This window comes from Lepidothrix coronata, unplaced genomic scaffold (assembly GCF_001604755.1).
Source record: "Lepidothrix coronata isolate B3197 unplaced genomic scaffold, Lepidothrix_coronata-1.0 Scaffold34, whole genome shotgun sequence".
NCBI classification, from domain to species: Eukaryota; Metazoa; Chordata; class Aves; order Passeriformes; family Pipridae; genus Lepidothrix; species Lepidothrix coronata.
This window is the reverse complement of record NW_016690214.1, coordinates 3,286,802-3,308,654: the sequence shown is the minus strand read 5'-3', so window position 1 is coordinate 3,308,654 and position 21,853 is coordinate 3,286,802. Positions and strand designations below refer to the sequence as shown.

At 40.7% G+C, this 21,853-nt stretch overlaps 1 protein-coding gene across 10 annotated transcripts; it reads left to right on the top strand.

Annotated features, from left to right (window-relative positions):
* Positions 1-11: 11 nt before the first annotated feature.
* On the top strand, positions 12-21,670 carry ZNF207 (zinc finger protein 207). Of its 10 annotated transcripts, XR_001874243.1 has the most exons (14): positions 12-197; positions 1,639-1,765; positions 2,204-2,342; positions 2,554-2,721; positions 3,377-3,452; positions 3,942-3,989; positions 5,762-5,862; positions 6,848-7,008; positions 7,813-7,905; positions 9,103-9,345; positions 10,021-10,183; positions 10,365-10,548; positions 10,769-10,848; positions 14,929-21,670. XR_001874243.1 is itself a non-coding variant. In XM_017811922.1 (13 exons), the coding sequence occupies exons 1-12, from the start codon at positions 157-159 to the stop codon at positions 10,523-10,525; spliced, it is 1,521 nt and encodes a 506-aa protein (XP_017667411.1). In that variant the 5' UTR covers positions 12-156; the 3' UTR covers positions 10,526-10,548; positions 10,769-11,420. The 10 variants fall into 10 exon arrangements, 9 of the variants coding, with proteins under 9 accessions (XP_017667411.1, XP_017667412.1, XP_017667410.1 ...); XM_017811922.1 differs by lacking the exon at positions 14,929-21,670 and having other exon boundaries at positions 10,769-11,420; XM_017811923.1 differs by lacking the exon at positions 14,929-21,670 and having other exon boundaries at positions 5,762-5,832; positions 10,365-11,420.
* Positions 21,671-21,853: the final 183 nt, after the last annotated feature.

The following is a 21,853-nucleotide window of genomic DNA, read 5'->3' as shown; positions in this document are numbered from 1 at the left end:
GCGGTGCACGCTGGGAGCGCGGAGGCGGTGGCGCCTGAGGGAGCTCGGCCGCCATTTTGTACCTCCTCGCTCGGTCCGGGGCGGTCGCGCGGGCGCTGCGGTTCTGAGGGAGCGCTCGGCTCTCCTGCTCTGTAGCTCGGGGTCGCTACCACAGCCATGGGACGTAAGAAGAAGAAGCAGCTGAAGCCTTGGTGCTGGTATCCTTGTGTGTGAGACGCGGCGGGTGCGGGGAGCTGGGTGGGGGAGGGGAGCGGCCTGGCGCGGTCGCCGTTCGGCCTCGGCCTGCCCCGGGACAGGGCTCCCCCCTCTCCCCACCCCCGTTACGGTTTGTTTCGGTGCTCGGCGCTGTTCTGTCCCAGTGCTGCTCGGGATGGGCCCCGGTCCGTGCCTTTTTTCTTCTCAGGGCCGCTCCTGCCGAGGCCGCGGCCTCACACTCGCTCCCTGAAGCCGGGCCGGGCCCGCGGGGTTGCCGGCGTCGTGGGGAAAAAAGAAAACGGTCTTTAGCCCCCGGGGAAAGGATGTTACAAGCGAGAAAATCCTGCTCCTAATATACACAGCTATTCAAGGAGAGGAATTTGATTAAAAGAGAGTTTTTGGAAACTTCTTTCTTTTTTTGCCTTTTTTTTTCTTTTTTTTTTTTTGTGGCCGGGAAGGCTTTCAAATTTGTAATTGCTGCATCACCGTCAGGTGGAATTTCTCAGTGTCCTGAAATACCGGTGGATTTTTCTTCGGTCCCTCCTTCAGAATCTGCTGTCTATTGGGGAGTGGTTACAAATTTACCTTTTCTTTCTCTCAGATGTTTCTGCCCAATCTAGGATTTTTTAATAAAGGAATTTATAAGCTCCTCTGAGATATTTTGCCATTTTATGTTGGAAGGCTTCTGTGTTAGATGTTAATGTATTTCACGTTTTAGCGGAAGCAAGAGACACTTTGTGTTAACAATGTTAACATTGTGTTAATAACGAATTGCAAACGTGTATTTGTCTTGCCGAGGAAGATGTGTGTGGAGTGTTTGCTGAAATCCCAGTGCTGACCTGCAGGAAGGAAATGCAGTTTTGCCTCTTCGGTTACGTAGATATCCAGAAAGTTCCTTGTTTAAAATACTTTTGTTTAAAAGCAGAGAATTCTTTAATGACTGCAGCAAATTATGCAGTGTCAGAAGAATTGATAGTTGGGTAGGAAAGGAATTTTTAACTAAGACCTTTGTTCTCTTTTATGTTTGTTAGTTACCGGTACTTGTTACTAAAGAGACACTTTGAGTCTTTATCATGGCTTCCCTTTTTCTGATTTCCAGTCTGTTTCTCCTTTAATGCTTTTGCAACTTTATTTTAATCCACACCCTTGAAGAGAAAGAGTGAGTCCACTTAAAAAGAAGTAGGACTTGAAAACCATGTGACAAAGGACATGGAATCAAATTATTCTTATTGCACATAGTTTTATACCTGTCTGATGAGGGAAATGCTGGATCACATGAGGGTGGTGATTTCAGACATACATGAAATATTTGTTACTCTTTGAATGCTCAGAGATGCTTCCTGTGTCTTTTGCTTCAGCAAAAATCACCCTGGTGCTAATTACCTTGATTTTGTCTAGGAGGTCACTTTCAGGGTTAAATGTTTCCTTAACAGTCTTCTATAGGTATTGTAATAGGGATTTTGACGATGAAAAAATCCTTATACAGCATCAGAAAGCAAAGCACTTTAAATGCCATATATGTCATAAGAAACTGTATACAGGACCTGGTTTAGCTATACATTGCATGCAGGTAAGGACTGTTAGATTTACATGGGTTATTTCTAAGAGTATCTAAAATTTGAATGAATAGTGACCTTAAAAAGGTGGCGTTTGGGGCTTCCAGCTTTTAAAGACTGATGCAAAAAAGGCAGCAATGGCCTGTTTCCAGCACAGGAGTCCTGCTGTGTCAGCAGTCAGATGGACACTGTGCAGCAGAGATCTCTGCCCTCAGTTCTGGAGGAGGAGTGAAGGAATTGTGTTGTCTTGTTGTTCTAAGACAAGTCTGTAAAGTGGTTTTAGAGCTAATAGTAGTTACCAGAGATTAGGAAGCACAATCAAGGATATGCTTGGCCAGAGAGATTATTCCCATTAAGAATGTTCCTTTTTTATCTTGAAACTGGCTGAAGAACACAGAGAATTGAACCTGAATTGTGGTCAGCAGCATTTGTTTGGTTTTCTTTTTCTTTAGGTACATAAGGAAACAATAGATGCTGTTCCAAATGCTATTCCCGGAAGAACAGACATTGAACTGGAAATCTATGGGATGGAGGGCATTCCAGAAAAAGATATGGAGGAACGGAGGAGGTTACTTGAACAAAAAACTCAGGGTAAGGTGTCATGTGGCTGGTTAAGTGTTATTTCCCTGCTCTGGTCCTTACTCAGCCGCGGACACAGTGAGGGTTGGCTTTAACGCGTTCTCTAATGGCAGCTCCAGATTGGAATTTTACTGGTTTTGTTCCAACCAGAACACCCCAGATAAAGTTAATTTAATGGAATGTAATTTGCATTCTGTCTGACCATCCACTGTCCTGTCTGCAGAGAGCCAGAAAAAGAAACAACAGGATGATTCTGATGAGTATGAAGATGACGAATCTGCGGCTTCGACTTCATTTCAACCCCAGCAAGTTCAGCCACAGCAGGGGTACATTCCCCCAATGGCACAGCCGGGTTTGCCTCCTGTGCCAGGTGCTCCAGGGATGCCTCCAGGTGAGAGGGTGTGAAAAGCTGGGTAGAAATTACACAAATTGCTGCTGGTGTGCTGAGTAATAATCTGCCCTTTTAACACTGGGTCTGGGAGGTCACAAAATAGTTCTGTGAGGTGCAGATAAGCAGTTTCTTCATTTTGTTCCCCCGTTCTGTGTCCTTCCCCTGCATGTCTTCCTTCATGGAGTAGATTAAGATACCTAAAGCTGGTATGTAGATTGAAGGCATGTGGTAGTAAGACAGCTTAGTGCTTCGAAGAGATGTCTACCAGAGATGTTTGTTTGTGGGGTTTTGGAAACAGGGCAGAAAGGCTGTTGTGTATGTAGAGACTGCTCACACAGAACAGGCAGTTTATACACAGGCCACAAATATGTGAGGAAAGAATTTTGCTCAGTGAGTGAAAAATGGTCTCTTCTCCTTGCAATAAGGTGTGTTCTTTGGAGACCACTAAGAAAATTTAGAGTCTTGCAGGACTGAGAGCAACAAATCCAAGTCAGATTCGCAGGTGTTTTATATTGTGTTGTTTGTAAGCAACGTTATTTCAAAAGCAACCTTTTAGAGCTTCCTGTAAAGCAGTTATCCAGTCCACATTTATTAGATGCCATTTGTTAGCAACTGTATATTGTCAGAGTTGCTGAAAATGTGTTTTTCTTTTAAGGTATTCCGCCATTAATGGCAGGTGTTCCACCTATGATGCCTGGAATGCCTCCAGTTATGCCTGGAATGCCACCTGGGTGAGTAGCAAGGAAGACTTGATATTACATATAAATACTGTGCATTTCAAACTGTCACAGAAGAAGTAAAGCTAATTAAAAAAACGTGTTTAGGAAATTGTAAACTCTGTGACCTAAATATTAAGACTAACTAGAGAACTGGATGGCTGTAAACCAACATGTAAAATATGGCCAAGCTGTGAGTTTATGTGTAAAGTATGTTGCTTTTCTTTTAACTTCATTAAATAGTAGTATATTAATTTAAAGTTTTGCTGTGTTGGTTTAGAGCCTTCTGTGAGCCACTTCCCTTGTGCACTGCACATATGTTGTGCATCTGCTTATCAGTCATCAACCTAACAGGAAAAAGATACTGGATGGTTTATATTTTTCTTGTATTTTGGGCAAAAGGTGTTGGTTTTTTATGCTTGTTTGGGGTTGACACCGTACCCTATCACAATGTGTTTTGAAAATTCACAGTTAGATTTTTGATTTTGTCATAAATTTTCACAGATTACATCAACAGAGAAAATACATGCAGTCATTTTGTGGTGGAAACATGTAAGCATCTCATTAATGTAATTCTAGGTACATTCATTATGCCATTTTATGTCATGTTTTTGATAAGCTTGAAATTGTCTTACTGAAAACCTCTGAATATTGCCTGAGAATCTGGGGGAAATGTCTAGTTAGGTTTTGTTGTTGTATAATATGTTTTTATGCTTTATCTAAATATTACAAAACTATGCCTGACATGTGCTCTACATAATATTAACAAAATAGACCCTTAGGGGTCTCTTGAACCAGAGTAGAGCTCCATGTGCTCAGTTCTTTACACTGCAGAACATACTGCAGGAACTCAGTTTTTAAGTTTTAAAGTTCACTGAGGTGGAAGGTGGTTGTCTTTTGGGACATAAATATTGATTTAACAATCCTTGAATTTAAAAATCATGTCGTAGTCGAATGTGTTGTGGATGCTCATCATGACTTTAGCTTTTCTGAGTGGAAACTAAAGAGAACTTAATCAGTTTTTCTGGTGCTTAGTCCTGACTAAACTCCTTGTTAATGTCAGGTGACTGTTACATCACCCAGTAAAAACACAACTGGATTTGCCAAACCTTCCCTGCATTTCCATTGGGGAGCAGAGGTTGCACTGCCATTTTAATCTAAAGTTTTACTTACTTAACGTGATTGTCTTGTGTCTAAAAATGAGGAAAGAGGAATTAGGACACAGAAAGCAACTTTGTTTTTAGTTTGACAATATTTCTAGCACTGTCTCTGCAGTTCCTCGGGAAGTTCCCTTTCTGGGGGCAGCAGGCAGGGAGCATCCAGCACTTTTTTGTGTCTAATGTGTGTGTCAGGACTGACTTTGCTTCCTCTGACCATCACCCCAAAAAGGGGTAATGGTGCTATGTTTGCAGCCATTGCTGCTCCTGCACTGGGTGTTCCCTTTAGCAGTGGCAGAGGAGTTGGGAATAGAACTCAGGCTTTGCAGAATGAGTGCTCACCTCCTCATGGTGATTTATTTTGATCCTGAAACACCAGTGGTGAAGGTGTCTTGACTCTGTCATACAAACAAACTGCTTCTTAGTGGGGTTTTGGGGTGTTGCTGCACATCTGTTTATCTTGCTCACTAAAGTAATGAGTGTTCCCTTATTTTGTTTCCCTTATCTGTCTTCGAGCATCTGCAAAAAATTAAGCAAATTAAAGCTATACTTGGTTTGTTCCCTGTAAAGCAATCACACATATTCATCTAGGGAAAAGCCCTTTTTAATATGAAGAAAAATATATTATAATGAGAACTTCTCATATTAAAAAAAAAATCCACTTTATCATTAGTATGTGGATTATTTACTGTAATTGAAACTCCAGCAGCTTTCTTACCCTCTGCTTTTATCAATATTTTGTGGATAGTTGCACACATTTGGGTTCTCTGCCATTCACTTGTGGTGTCAGAGGAGTAACAGCAGATGCACAGTGATTGAAGGGTGATTTGAACTGGCTGTTTTCCTACATTCAGACTCCCTGAGTGTTCTTGGAACACTTTGCTGCAACTGGTAGCCTGAAATAGATTTCAAGAGGGACACCAGTTCTGGAAATTTCATAATAGTGGAAGTGAAATCTTAAGAAATTAAAGTTCAAAGTTTCTTGGGGTTTTGGGTGTTGGGTTTCTTGGGGTTTTTTTCTTGTGGAGTCAGCTGGTTTTGAATTGCTTCTGTTGGGAGCTTCTTGGAATTATTTATCATGATTTTTTTGTCTAATACAGGTATATGCCAATTGTCTTAACAGTTTATCATGAGTGTTCATACCAGTGTTCATTTTCTGTTTAATAGGATGATGCCAATGGGTGGAATGATGCCTCCTGGGCCAGGAATCCCACCTCTTATGCCTGGTATGCCACCAGGTAGGTCAGGGTTGTCGAACTCGTACTATGGTGAGAGTTATATTTATTTATTTTCACTAAGATATAGGATTTATATAAGTGCCACCACCTTGATGTGGTTTGATTGCCACAGAAGCCACTCTTGTGCAGAGGTGGCTGATTTATGGCTTTTTATTATAAATAATTATTTGAGTTTTACTCTGTTGTTAAAGTGAAAAATAGAATATAGTTTTCTTATTGCATATCCTCTGACTGTTATGTTGCCTCATCCCTTTTTTTTAATATCTGTGGCTGCAGCTGGAAAATAGTAATGATTGAAAATGTGGAATGTGAGGAATAATGCTGGTGATTTACCCAACTAATGAGCCTTCTGTTTGAAGAAACTTAACTGCAATTTTGGTCTCTTACCATAGCTGGAAGAGATGTCTCTTGAGCTTGTGCAGCTCTCGAGCAGCCTTAAGTTCACAGGGTGTTCCACCTGAGCAGCAGCTGTGTGGTAATGAGCTGAGATTTGCTGGTTTGCTTGATGGAACCCCTGGGAGCTGTTAACTTCCCACCTGACCCTCTCCTAGAGCCCCATGCACGCCAAGTGCAGGTTTTGGGATGACAGACTACAAAAAGTCACTGTGCTGAAGCCCCCCAGCAGCACTGACGGTGTTTGTCACAGTCCTGGTGCTGTTCATAAGGGCTGAGGCTCTTTGATTTTGTACCAGTCTCATCCACACTCGTGGCAGTGTGTGTTGGAAACAGTTACTGCATTAATTGCATTGGTTTAATGAGGGCATAAACTTCATTATGGAAGCTTTAGTAAAAAAGTGACTTATTTCAGTACTGCTCTGAAGGGTTGGAGGTTACTGCCTGTGTTACTGCTTGGTGATTGCTGATGTTACCCTGTGTCGTGTTTTGTTTTACTGTTGCCTTAGAAATACATCTTCCTTGTGGGAGATGGTTCTGAGGAACGCTGTGAACAGAATTCTTTAAAGGAATACTCTTTCCCCCTGGAGCCTGATCCGTTGGCAATGCTTTGTGGTTGCAGGTATGCCTCCCCCCGTGGGGCCGCGGCCTGGCATGCCCCCAATGACACAAGCACAGCCTGTCACAGCTCCAGGCATCCTTAACCGGCCTCCAGCTCCTGCTGCAGCAGCACCCACCCCACAGCCTCCAGTCACTAAACCACTCTTCCCAAGTGCGGGGCAGGTAAGGGATCCCAGAGCCTGGAATAGCTGCTGTTATATCCGTCAAATTGCCACAGTGTCAGCAGTGGCTGTTTATTACTGAGGAGGCCCCAGAAATGACTGATTTCTTGCTTGGGTTGATTTTGAAGTTTAATTCAGTGTAGTGCTTGAGTGAATTGTAAGAGATTCTTTGTCTTGCAACAGCCGTGAAACGAAACAATTCTGTAAGCATGTGGGCAAGAGAGGAGTAGGCAAAACACTTCTTTGTTTAATGCCTTTAGTTTGTTGTTTATAAAGGTGCTTTGGGTGGGTGAAGGGATGTGTTAGTCAGCCACAGGAGTCTGATTGCATAGAACTCTACCTAAAATTTACAAATTACGAGTCTTGGCATGACTTGTTCTCAGCTATTCTCATAATGGGCTCTCTGCCAATTGATAGACTGATTTATTCTGTCATCTTGTTAAACTGCTTAAACATTGCCTGAGTTAGGAGGTTCTTTTCTTCAGAAAGTTTAGGAGTAAGTTAGGGTAGTAAAAAATTCATTTGAATGTGTTGGGGAGGGAAGTGGGGATTGATTGTGGCTTGTGACCTCTTCCCTTTGAATGCACTTGTGTGTAAGTCCTGAAGTCTTTACTTTCTTTCAAGTATGTTGCAGAAACCTTCATAGTGTATTATTTGCATTTTGGACTTCTGCAGGGAAGATACTTGTTTACAAAAGCCCAGTCCTTTAATAAGAAAGGGTTTAGCATAAGAAATCCTTTCATGTGGATACTTTCCACCCATTTGTTTGGAGACTTTTCACTGTTTCCTTTCTTTTATGCTACAGATGGGGACACCTGTCACAAGCTCAAGTGCAGCTTCCTCCAATTCAGAAAGTCTGTCAGCGTCTTCTAACGCTCTGTTTCCTAGCACAGCACAAGTACGCAGGAAGTCACAGTTCAAAACAAAAAATTGCTTTGCAACTTAACCCTTTGGACCGTTCTGTGAAATCTAAAATTGACTAAACATCTTCAGATCGCTTCTGTTACCTTCCTGATTATGTTTAGCTGGTAAAACCGCAGAGTCCTTGATTGGGAGTTGTATCTTACTAGAAATAAGCTTGTCAAAGTGCCCGATTTTTTTTTAGTGTGAAAGAATGTTACATCCTGGTTCTAAAGGGTTAAAAAAGCATGAAAGCAGTTAAATGCATTTTAGTGGGCAGTGGTTAGCTTGATGCATGGTTAAGGCTTTTTAGTTTGTTGTTTAATATGGTACATCACAATGTGTAGGGAATTTTTCGTTTGCATTATGTGCAAAATGTTAGATTTTTTTTTTTTGTTTTGATTGGGAAGTTCAGATAACTGTAAATACACAGTGACTAGAAACAAAAGCATTCTCTCATAACTAAGGCTTGCTTTGGAGATTGCTATGTCTTCTGAGACAGCTTTGTAAAGCAGACATTTGCAGGGTTTTTTAAAGAAAAAAGTAGGAAAGGTGAATTGCTGGAATCTGTAGTGAACCTCGTATCTGCTTCCGCTGATTCTTCATTCTCAAATGAGATTAAAGTTCTGTAGATAGACATAGTACTTTGTGACAATGCTTCAGAGTTTTTATGCAGAGAACACTTCAAAGCCCTGACACAATAGAGCTTTCTTAAATATTGGGTTAAAATATTACTTAACTACTAAATTTTAATGAAAACTAACAGTTTGAGCTGTACTCTGAACTAATGATTGCTAAAGTATGTTAATTAGTGAGAGAACAATGAATTTATACTTAGAGCTCTTTACAAAACAGTGGTTCAGGAAAGATTCGGACATCTACCAAATTCAGTATTTCAGATAAAGGTTTTGATAGTGGGGTTTTGGTTTTTTTTTGTTTGTTCCTTTTGTCTAGTTGTGGCTTTTGACCTGCGAATTTTAGCCTTTCCAGTGTGTGTGTGTATATGTGTATATCCTGGGTTTTGTTTTGTTTTGTTTTCAGTTGCTCTAGTGTGCAATAAGGCTGAACTTTACTTTTGTCAAGCTTGTTATAATTATGTATCTCACTGGAAGGTTTCAGAGCTCTAAGAGACATCATTATTTAAGTTTGCTTATGCTTTGAGATACAAATATTGACCTGTCCCTGTGTTCCACAGGCTGCAGCAGCTGTGCCAGGGCCAGTTGGTACTGATTTCAAACCTTTGAATTCTACACCTGCAACGACAACAGAGCCCCCAAAACCTACATTCCCTGCTTACACACAGTCCACAGCCTCAACCACTAGCACCACCAACAGTACTGCAGCTAAACCAGCCACATCTATAACAAGTAAGCCTGCTACCCTCACCACAACCAGTGCAACCAGTAAGTTGATCCATCCAGATGAGGATATATCACTGGTAAGTTAAAATGTTTTCATTGTCTCACTGAAAAATGCAATTTGTGCTGGTATGGCTGATTAAATGGAATTTCTTCTGCGCTCTGTATTATTTAATAATGGTGAGAGTGCAAACTGTGCAGAATTAATGTAACTGAGATGGCTGGCATATAGCAGTGCTCTTGCTGCAGTTCTGTGCCTTAGCTTTGTTGGTGATGGGAAATCACTCAACCCAAAATGTAATTTGGACTTTTCCTGCAATGTGACTTAAGCTTGAAGTTTAATACATACAGGTAGTGTAGAACAAGAGACTGAACAGTTTGAAGTGGTTTTGGTGCTGTTACAGCAGTCAGAAAATGGAATTTATGGATAAAACAAATGAACCTTAATTTCAGGTCAGGTATCTTTAGATTTGCGTTCAGCATTTTTGTCTCAGCTTAAGAGAACAAGGCTTTGTTGAGCTGGGGAGGGGCAGAATTTGTGTTGTGTGCAAAACACTCCGTTGGCTGATATTAATGCAGTAACTCTGCAGGAAAGGGGAAAATTCAGGTGCTCCTGTGTAATGTTACTGGTAGTCTCTGAATTTGTAAGGTGGTTAAAAATAGTTTAGTACCTGTAATGTGCTTTGTTGAACCTCTCTTTACTTTGCTTTTGGAGAGTTTTAACACACTGTTGTGGTTGTGTGTTCTGGTTTTAGGAAGAGCGAAGGGCTCAGTTGCCCAAGTACCAGCGCAATCTTCCTCGGCCAGGACAGGCTGCCCTGGGTAATCCACCAGTTGGACCAATTGGAGGTATGATGCCACCACAGCCAGGAATTCCTCCACAGCAACAAGGAATGAGACCTCCCATGCCACCTCATGGTAATCACAAGTTTCCCAGCTTTCTTTTCCTGAAAAGCTTTGTCTTTGCTATAAACCTTTTTAAAACTTTGAAGTGGCCTATTCTGGCAGGGAGGGGTGAAGCTTTTCACAAAAGGCAACTTCTCGTTATTTAAAAAAATAAAAAAAATTATTCTTTGCATCTTAAATGTTCTGTTTATAGGTCAGTATGGTGCTCATCACCAGGGCATGCCAGGATATCTTCCTGGGGCCATGCCTCCATACGGTCAGGGACCTCCGATGGTGCCCCCGTACCAAAGTGGACCTCCTCGACCTCCCATGGGAATGAGACCCCCCGTAATGTCGCAAGGTGGCCGCTACTGACGCTCCTACTCACGCTCTAATAGGTTTGGAGATTAAACCTTTTCTCATCTTGTGCTGTTAATATAGCAGAGCTTCCGTCAATTAAGGCTTCATTGTGACTTTAAAAATATAAGTACCTTCCCACATGCAAGGAGCTATTGGACATTCTTATTTTACATGGGAAAAATTATTTGGAATAATAACAGGAACTTTTCCTGATGTTGCAATTTATACTGTATGGCTTCTTTTTCATGTTTCATCTAGGTTTTTAGAAGTGAAGTATAGTAAATATGGTTCGTTAAATTGTGAAGGCGCTGGAATTACATGAACATACCACCTTAAAGGCAAGTTCTGTGATGTTACGTTGCTCTTTGTGAAATGATGCCTTCACAGCACTTCAAGTGCTGTTGGACTTCATGTCCCCAACATAGTTTGGTGAGGGCTGTAACTACTCCCAACTACTTGTACATTAAAGTCTGAACTTGTAACAATATTTAATGTATTTAGAGTTCCTCCTGTTTCAGGGTTTAAGTAAACTGACCCGCTGAGGTCATGTGACTTTTCTGTACTGTTATAAACTTCATTGTAATAAAAGAGGAGAAAAATTTATATGCCTTTTTATTCGTGACCAGCTGTGGACAACTGCCTGAAAGGTTTGTACAGATGCATGCTGTGGTAGCCATTGGTGTAATGAGCACAGTTATAGGTGCTGTTTTGATAAAATCTGAATTCCTTGTTCTAAAAAGTCACTCCTCTAGCTGTACATCTGAGTAGACAAAGACCTGTACACTTATTAACAGACTCCTCAAAACTGAGGCTGCAGGAGGCACATCCTAACTCTGGTTGTAACTTCTCTTAATGCATATGTTTCTTTATTTGTGCTTTCTTGTCCTCAATAAATTTTAACTGATTTCTAGTCCTGGCACTTACTTGTAGGATGTGAAAGTGCTCTAAGACACATCCTCGTGCCAGGTGTGTCCTGTTAGTTCACTCTTCAGCTGACCCCTCTCAATGTGCAAGTGCATAGGAATTGCAGGAGTCTTTCAGGTTCATCTTTCTAGAAGCTCAGGTGCATGTCACATGGGTGAGTGACTCCCAGTTGATGTATTGAAGTTGACCTGCAAAAGAGAAATAGTAGCTTGACCTTATTAGTGTGTGAAGGAGGCAGAGCAGGCAAGAGTAATGTGTTATACGCTGTATTTTTAAGTGTTCAGAATTTCATGAACTATCTGTAACCATCTGTTGTGTGATGAGATGTTGACTGAGCTTCTTTCTTGAGCCATTCAGTGAAAGTGTCTGGAGTAAGAGACCTTTTTATCAGAGAGGCTTTTCCCTATGAATTAGTCATTTATCTGTTTATAAGACCAGAGTCATAAATTCCTGTCAAGATTGTAGTTCTCTGAGTATCTGACATCACTGTGTTGCTGTGCTATATTTCTGATGAAAGTGAGAATGTAGAGAGAGACTTTTTGGAGGGGAGGACAGTGAGAGCTTCTCTGGCCTCTTTATCACAGGAGGAAACAAAATGAGCGGTGAATTTTTTCATTTGCAGGTCAACTTTAAATACATGTTCCAGCCTCAAGCCTTATCTGTGCAATTTAATTGATGGGGATAGCTCTTCTTTTAGGGTAGGTTAGAAAGACTGTCAGCATTTTTGTGTCACTGTTCCACAGATGTTTTTGTAGATGGAGTTTTTTTTAAATTATATTACTGAGCATTATGGCTCTGTTTCTTGAAAGTCTTGGGGTTTTTTAGCTGCACGTAAGTACTTCCTGTGGCTTTGTACTGTCTCTTAAAAGTGCAAAAATACAGTACAGCTAAAGCACTACATGGTCTCAGCTTCTGACCTTGGGTCACAGAATGTCTCCTAAAAGCACAAGAGCATCCAGTGCAGTCTAATTACAGCTGAATGGCCTTATTTTAACCATGAAGAATTGCCAGGCACTTTCTCTGAAGTGTTTAGCAGTTGTAAGACCATAACTCCAAGCCTCTGTTGAGAAGCAGTCCTCTCTGATCACTGGTATCTGCTGATCACCTGTCAGATGTGCAGTATTTGGCTTGCAAATGTGCTGAGTGGGCCTTGATGTCAGATCTTTTGTTAGCTCTTCATCTTGCTTTACACATAAGTCTAACAGATAAAACTGTTTTGCTGAGGCAATGCTTTTATACTCTGGTTTTCTTCTGTTTACCTAATAAGGATAATTACACAACAATGGAGAGATTATTACAATGTCTTATATTTATCCATTTTGTAATACTACGTATAAAATTCGTACTTTATAAAGTGATCTTAACTACTGCTTGTAAAACTGTAGAACTTCTTGCTTTTTCTGGAGATCATATTGCTGCTGTAAGGATGCTTTGCCCTCCTGCCCCAGTCAAGTAAATCCCTTCTTCGTTCGGTGTCTTTCCATAACTTTCTGTATGTTGTTTTCAGGCCCCTCCTTCTCCTGGGATCAAACCTTACTGCATGTACTGTTAACTCAGCATATTCTGCAAGTTGTATTAATTAAGAATTTCCCTCTTTTAAAACAGTGAATGTCTCATTGTTCTTGTAATGGTACCATTTGGTAGCTAATACTGCAGAGACTTAAAGCTTGGATGCACTTTGAGATTGAGCTTTCCTTAGTTGTAATGTTGTGATAATCCCTGAAGTAAGTACTGCCACATATTTTTCATTGGTACTCACATAGAAGCAGGTGAACAATTTTTTTCCATGATTTTCACGTGGATACTCCCTTTCCTGCTCCTGTCATTCCTGTGCTACAAGAGCTGTGATGTGGCTGCCTTTAGTTACTCTTGTCTCTCGTGTGACTCCTCTGTAAACAGGCAGGTATTTCGGTGCCTGTGTTGTCTGCTGGTCCCTGCCTTCATTTCTTTGGATACTGCTTCTTAATGTTCAGAGAGTTGGATTTATGGTGCATTTACCCAAAAAGAGTTCTGAAAACTACTTGGAATGTTAGTAGTGGCTTGTGTCAAGACTAAGGCTTGGTTTACAGTACCAAGTGTAACCAACAGCACTGTGCCAGCAAAATCCCAAGTGTAACACAGCCATGGGAACAGGCTTCTGCTGTAGTTCATCTCTCCCTGGAAAGAGATGACAGAAGCCTTTATGATCACAGAAAAGCATCTCTTGTGCTGCTGCAGGACTCTGCTACTGTAATTACAGGGGCAGAAGCTTTGTTTTTCAGTCGTTGCCTAAATATGCCACGGCAGATGTTACAGTAAAGTTAACACTTGCAAGAGCATTTTGACCAGTCTTGGAACTGCAGTGTAATGCAAATGTTGAATACAAAAAAATAACACTACAAGAAAATCTCAGACAGAGGCGGGAAAATGTTTAGCAAAGAACATACCAGAATTTATGGCATTTAGGACTTGTTTGAAAGGTTCTAAATTATTTTATGCATGGTCTCATAATATTGTTATGAGCAGCTGACCTTTAGGGCGAAAGGGATGAGACTGGCATGAAAGAACCTTGAAAAAGCCTGGGCTAGTTTTTCAGAAGACTTGATGTGACTCTTTCATGCTGCCTTTAGAATGGCTTCCTGCCTTTGGCAAATAAAATACTGACCATTTAGCTGGCTTATGTGGACTAAAAATTTCTTCTGAAACTCCTGGATTATTTTTTTTTTCCACAGATAAGATTTTAGGTGGTGATTATAAATTTGAGGCTGGGCTGAATATGTAATAACAGTGGATAACAATTCCTCACTCTGTGCATGCAAAGGAGAGTATAAACAAGCTTCTAGAAACACATTCAGCTGCATCTGCCTGCTGTGGTTTCTGCCATTGGTTTAATGTGTGGAGCTCTTGAACAGCACTTACACTTAAACTTATTAAAACTTGGATAAAATTGAAGGGGATCTATAACCCACAGTTATTTTATAGGAATCAAAGAATTCTGCATACAAGATAAAAAAATAAAATACCAAGATGACATTAGTTGTAGGAACAGCAAGAAGGGCATTATGACCTTCAGTTAAATTGAGACTGATACACCAGTCCATGAGCTGGGGCTGCAATTTAAAATGGGAACTGATGGCACTTAATAGTAAATGTCTTAATAATTGTACTGGTCTAGTTTCTACATAAACACAAAGACAAGGGGGAACATTTCCAGTGGCTGATGGAATCTTTACTTTTCATGAACTAGTACAGTAAGTACTATCAGTTATGGGAAAAATGCCCCAAGAGAACTGACTGACGTTCCATTGATCAAGATACAAAGCAAAACAAACTGTCCAATTCAGAAATAGCTACCAAGTTCAAAAAATACTGTTTGGTCCTAACCAAAGAGGTGCTATTGCAGTAATTTTCTTTTGTTTGCTTGATCACTGGAATTTTGTTAACTTTTGAATGCATGTCTTTCACTTAATTGGGTCATGTTTTTTCTAAAATTTAAATTTTTCTTCTTCCTATAGCCCTGCCATAGGACAGGCTGAGGCAGAGTCTCAGTGTGCCCTGTTCAGTCTGAGGCAAGTGGGATTTATTTTATTCATTCTGGGGGCTTTCACAGCTTTATGGCTGTTGGATATTTATGTCCCCAAACTTGCAGCAAGTTTGGTGAAGGCCCCTAAATTTATTTTAATTTAGGTTTTTTATTCTCTTTTGGTAGATGGGCTCTATATTAATATTTATCTTTTTATGATCGTTGTGATTTTAAGAGTCTTAGGGGGAGGGAGGCTGTTTAAGATGTTTGGGTACCTTTTCTCTTGGAATGCATTTCCTTTGAGGCTGCTCAGGGGGTCCTTCAGCCACACTGCCCCTCCCCACCTTTCCCTGCATTGCATCTGTGCTGTATTTGTTTTGGGGTTTGGTAGTGTTGACTTTGTGTAGTCTCTGAATTAGTGGCATGTAAATACCAAGTACTAATGTTTCCTCCTCTGGGGAGATGTATCTGTTGAAGTGCTTAAAATAGGTTTTACCCAGCAGGTGACATTTATAGGCACCAAATTGTGTAGCCCAAATTCCAGAACAGTTTCTTTGCAGAAGGTTGAGATGTTAATCCTGCTGCACACGTGAGCTGCACCTCAGCAAATATTAATGTAGAGCCCTGGGAGGAACCTGAGGTTTGACCCAAGTTGGTAACACAGAATAGAAGAGTGAGAAATGGAAGCTGCAGATTTTTCTTCTGCAGTTTCTGGAAGAACCTTTTCCTCAACCTCTCCAATACACCAAACTCAACAGTATTTTGACTGTTGCAACAATAGTGAAAGTCACAGCAGTTTTTTTGAAACTTTGTGAAATTCTGTTGCATATTCAAAATTTGCTTAGTTATGTTTATTTGAAGTTCCTTCTCTCACACAGTGACTAGCAAAAAATTGTACCCTTTGTGAAGGAAAAGCTGCTCACTGTGGTGCAGATACATTGGCCTTGAATGCTTGAGGTTGCCTAAAGACAACTTCAGCTTCAGAAGAGCAGGTTTTGTCCAAGGAGGTCTTGCAGCCTATCAGCAGTGAAATAGAAAAAAAATGTAGGAGTCTGATTTTACAATTTTTTTAAGGTTTTCAAAATTTATGGTAGTTTTTGATGAGCATACAGTCTGTCTCATTTCTCCAAGATTTTGCTAAATAATGACCCCCAGTGGGATTTTCAGTAATTTGAATTCAAGGACAGAGTTGTAATTCTTAACTTAGAAGAGTGATTGCACATTCCTGTTGTGCCCTTCTTTGCTTGTACTCTGCCCTTTGCATTTTTCCTGGAGAAGGCCCCTCCAAGTCACCCAGTCTGGCTGGAAAATTGTCCTCTTGACTGTTCCAAAATGGTTACTGAGCATGGCCTTGCTTTTCTAATTCTCATTGTGGTGCTCTCCCAATAACAGTGAAGATGAGAACAACTCTTCAACTAGGATTTGTTTCACTTTCTTAGTTTACAGGAGCATTTGGTTTATTCTTATTTCCCTACAATATCCAAGGAAACTGTTTAACCCAAAATAATAGTGTGGGTTGTACTTCTTACTTTAAGTATCTGAATCTTGTGGAGACTCAAAGTGAAAAATAGGCAAATTTCAAATGCCTGATCCTGAACTTTTTTCCCAGTTTCCATTTAAGACTGATGCAGCACTAGGTGGGCTTTATCCAGCTCCTCATGTTCAGCCTGTCATCAAGCCCACAAAGCTAAAATTCAGATACTTGTGCTGTCTTGTGTCCAGTGAAGTACCCACTTAGATCCACACTGGGGTTACGCCTTATAAATTGATACCCTGGTGAGAGCTGAAAGTTTCCCAGTTCAGGGAGATTGCTTTTATCTGGTTTTGTTTAAGTTATTTTTTTTCCCATGAACATGTCAAATCAGTTCTCCAAAATGCAGTTCCTGTTTTCACTGTGTCATTGTTTAACCTCTGTATACTAATCCTTCAGAGCAAATGAACCATTTCTTTGTGTTTTGGCATGTTTTGTGAGCAAAATATAACATTTTTTCAGCACCACGTTGCTGTGGGATTTTTTTCCTTAAAGGTGCTTTTAAGCAATTCCAGGAAGTTTAATTTCACACTACCTGCTTTTGAATGATGCATTTGACATTAAGACAGTTCTGTGGGGCGTTACTGTATGAATTAAAGGTTTTCTGACTGGATTTTCCTGCTCCACTGCAAACACTGCTTGTGGTTTCTGGTGGGTAGTTCACCCCCTTCACTTCCCTCGGGCAATCCTGTCCTTTCTGTAAGTCACTGAAGGACTGGATGGGACAGGTCCTGTTTCTTCCCTCTTTGGGAGCTGGTGCATTGGCAGATGGCATTGGAGTTATTCTGATGTTACCACAGACTGATGTTTGTCCTTAAATTGGCAGCAGTAATGACTTTCCTTTGATTTGTGTTTTGTCCTTAAGTGACATGTGCAAGTGCTGCTGTCCTTGTAGTCCCCAGGATGGCATAAAGTGCTTTTTGCTGAGAGTATCTCCTCAGCTGTTAGACCAGCTGGGCTCTCATCTCTTTGAAATGACTCCTAAAAGTCTCATCTGGTGTAAATGGTTCATGTCTTGCTCTTTTTGTGACGTTTCCTTAGTGATATTTCCCTCCCTGCCTCCTCGTGTGGATCTAAGGGGGATAGTTAAAATAATTTGTAGTCTTTATTTTGAGGGATGAAGTGTGTTCCTCCTTGCATTCCAGTATTGCAGCAGCTTGTGTGTCACGAAGCTGTACATCTCACTGTTTGTGAATATTCTAATTATGGCAATGTTTTAGTGACTTTTATAGATTTTAACAGAGGTAGGTCTCGGAGTTCAGGGGGTTTTTAAACTTAAGTAGAAGTACATGACTTTTACTCGAGGGGCAGGAGTTACTGATACTCTGCTAAATTGGGTAAATTTGCACCCACTGTTTTAAACAAGAGAAGTGAATGGGAGATGTGGTAAATAAAGTACACATCACACATGAGGGACTCCAAAAAAAATCTGTGCTTGCCATCAAAATACTCAGAGCAGTGAAACAGTGCCTGGGTTCTGTAGGAATGCAGTGCTGGTGACTCCCACATTGTCTGCAGTAGCTGGGCTGGGGAGGTTGTTCAGAGTAAGGGAAGTTTTGGGGCAGCTCTTGAAGGGATCAAGATGAATTCAGGTGATTCTACAGTGTAATGTGATAACATTCTTTTGGAGGTCCTGAGGAACACGTGGTGTTTCCTTGCACACTGTGAGCCTTGGTTGGCAGAGCCCACATTCCCAGGAAGGCTGGGCTGGAGGAAATGCAGTTTTACTTTAGTCTTGTGCCCCGAGGGAACTGGGCACTGGAGCCTCAGCCATGTCCTGTCCTGACTGCAGGATCCAGGGGGTTATCCTTGGGATTTGTTCTGGGCATCCTGGGAGGCAGTTCTGACTGACCCTGGTGCAAATAGCTGGAGGGTTGGGATTTATATACCTGGTCCCTGCTGTGAGTAGTGAGGCACTGGCACCTTCTGAACAAGCTTTCAGGAACCTCTGACATTCTTAGGGGCTTGCTTGCAGTGGGGACAGTCAGCAACACGGCTGTTTTAGTGGCAGGGAATTTAACCTCTCCATAAATACGATCTTGAACTTAAGGTTTTTTAAGAAAACAGAATTTTAATGCCAGTATCATCTTAACTGAAAGTGAGAAAGTACAAACTTTGAGAGCTTGAAAGCTTCCTTAAAAATTCTCTTGTTGGCAGCTAAACAAGGTCTAACTGCCTTAGAAGGGATTCAAGCTTCTGATATCTCAAATTTTTTTCCTTGAATTTTGTCTAAATCTTTACCATGTTCCCAGGTGCTATTCAGAAGTGGCTGGGGATGGTGTGTAGAATTTCAGCTGCTGCTGCCCTTAGTAGCCAATGAGTAGCTGTTTTTTGGTGACAGTAATTTTGAATTATCAGAAATTAGTGCAACACAACCAGGGGAAGCTATTTCACTGTCTCCCAACTTAAAAAATTACATAAAGCTTTGAGTTCAGGGTATCATGCAGAGCTTTTTTTCTTTCTCTTTTTTCATTGAGTTACTTGCACTGAATTCTTTAGCTTCTTTCTCGTAAATCTGAGTGGAAGAAAATACATTTTGCTCTTTCATTTGTAAAGTCCAGAATAAGAAAACACACTTTATGAGACTTAAATGAAGGAACCTGGCAATGTAAGTATTGTAATTTCCTTTATGTTTGTGGTAGGCAATAGGATGACCTTGTTAAATTTATGGGTTATGTATGAAAAAATATCAGAAGAGTAAGGGCAAATTGAAAATAATTTTATAGTCGCCTTTACTTCATATGCTTTTCTTAAGCAACAAATTGCAATAATTGAAGTTTGGCAGCTTTTTTTTTTTTAAATAAAAAACTAAATTATGGGTTAAACACCTTGGTTTAATACAATTTGTGTTTCTGTTAACTAGCAGCAGAATTTCAGCATTTGCTACTTACTGGTAGAGAAGAAAAATTCCACAGCACTGCCAGTACAGGTTAGTTTAATCTGTAAGTACCTGATGTTCCTATTTGAATTAATTTGTTCAAATGATACCACTTAAATACATGAGGGGAATTTTGGTCTCTGAACTGTGATTGTTATCTACTACTGATTTCAGTAGTGAGTGAACATCTAGATTATTTTTTTTAAGATCTGTAATGGATTTAACTGTGCTTGTGGGCAGGTAATAAATACCTGCAAGCACCTTTAAGGAAAATTTAATACAGAACCTTAACAAATACCCTTTGATGTTACTGGAAAGTGTGAAGATCTAAAGTTGAAATCACTTCAGTAACATGCCTTTATCAATGAGGCTGTTTTTTATCAGCAAACCAACAGGATCCTGTGTTTGTTGTGTTGGGGATTAAGCATTTCTGTTTGTAAACTCCATAGCAGTAATGTAATCCTTGGATTTTCTTTAGCTATTACTAATTACCATTTCCTACCAACAGATTTTTACTTTGCTAGGCCTGTGAGCCAGGAGCTTGTTCTTCTGCTTTTTTTAATCATTATTTTTGTTAGTCCATTGCAGCACTTCAGAGGCTACCTACAAATGTGGTTTTGTCCAGCTGTTTTATCTTACTCCAGAGTTACTGCTGTGCCTCTATTCTACTTCTGCCCTATCCCATATTCTCAGATATTCTGGCATTTTATTTTTATTTTATAGAATATTTTACACCTTAAAAGAAAACAGGAGAGGTTCTTTGTGATGGGATAGAAGATGCACCTTTCTCCAGAATGGCTGCATCCATCTATTTTTATTTAGACTTTATGTATCTCATTTCTACATATCAGCACAGGAGATAAAAACTTTTTCTGTGCTGTAGCACCAAGCATAGATCCACAGCTGGATGGGCTGTAGATCTGTGCTTTAATTCACTTTTTAAGGCCATGTTATCACACTCTGAGGGACTTTTGACATTGGAGGTGGATAATTCCATAGACAGTAGGTACTGGGAGGGTCAGAGTAAAGTGGGAGCTGAACAGACACTTCAGTTGTGCAGCTTATCTGGAGGGGCTGGAGTGAGTTTATGAGTGTCTTGCCACTTGCAGTGGTACTGTTTATTTTAGAATTCTGGAATCTTACACAGTGCTGCAGAATTCAGACCACCACACACACTTTCAAGGGGATTGTGTCTTCCCAGGCTCACAGGAGTTATACTTGCAGCCCATCTCTGGCATCTTCTTTACACCAGTTCTCAGTACTTCCCACTAAACTGCTTTGTCTGCAAAACTAATGTTGCACATATGCTTCTCCCTAGCAGGAAAAAAATAGGGCAGTCCTATATAGTGAAATTTCTAACTTAGCTTTACCTGTATTTGCTTCACCTTGGTGGCAGGTGTGTGTGAGCAGTAGGGATCCCTTGCTGTGAGGCCGTTCTGGTGACAGGATGTATCCACGTTTCTTGTAACCTCTGTGGGTGACCCTAGTTCAGTGCTAAGTACTGAGCTGGGGTGAGGAACTGATGGCTCTTGGCTGCTCAGGTACCTCATGAAGTCCTGGTTTTCACAGTGGTTGGGTGCCACCTGCACTGCTGGTACCCCAGCCTGGCAGTCCGTGGGGATAACTAACGGGTACAGTGTGTTCCAGGCTGTCTTAACCAAAACCAAGTGCATCTGTCCAGGGTAGGTCCTGCTAGGCCTCTGGTGGAACATCATCTCTGGGATGTCCAGTCTCAAGTGGTTCAGCACTCTTCTTCCCCAGTTCTGGTACAGTATATATGGAAGAGGTTGGCATTTCCCACTATTTCCTTAGACTTCTTGCTGACTCCCAATTGCTCCTTCAGGGTTTCTGGACACTGTGCAGTGAACCCAAACTGAGCAAACTCCAGGCTGGTTTTAGTACCTTCATAGAGCACGTGAGTGAGTTGTGTCCCCTCTCAGTAGCAGTACAGCCACAGAAATGAATGTGTTGTGAAGGTTTTTTCTGTCACTTGGTACTGCTTTTGTGTAAGTGGTATGAAAGGGCTGGGATTACTGATCTTTTTCAAAAGACAGGTGGTGGCAAAATACTGATGTTGAATTTAATTGGACAAAGTGAGAGACTGGTAAGTATGTGCATCACTTTAATGCATGCAAATAGTAATGTAACTAGCTTAATTTTATAGCATTCAGTTTACAAAGAAGATTCAAAGAAAACATGGAGCAAACATTTGCATCCACTGGGAACCTTCTATGAACTGTGTGCTTCAGCAATGGATCATTGCACATATCTGTAATGTGTAACCACTTTGTAACAGTGTCTGATTAAAAGAAGTGAACCACTGTTTCTGTGTGGTATTTTTTCTCTTGCAAACCTATGTAAGTTGTTATTGCAAAAAATGTTATCGTGTGAATAACCTGGTACCAGCTTTTTAAATGTGTGTAAGCTGCAAAGACTCACTTAGGTGAGTGTTATCTTAAAACAAAATGGAGACAAGCAAGAGAATCCTGACTTCTTAACTGTAACTTC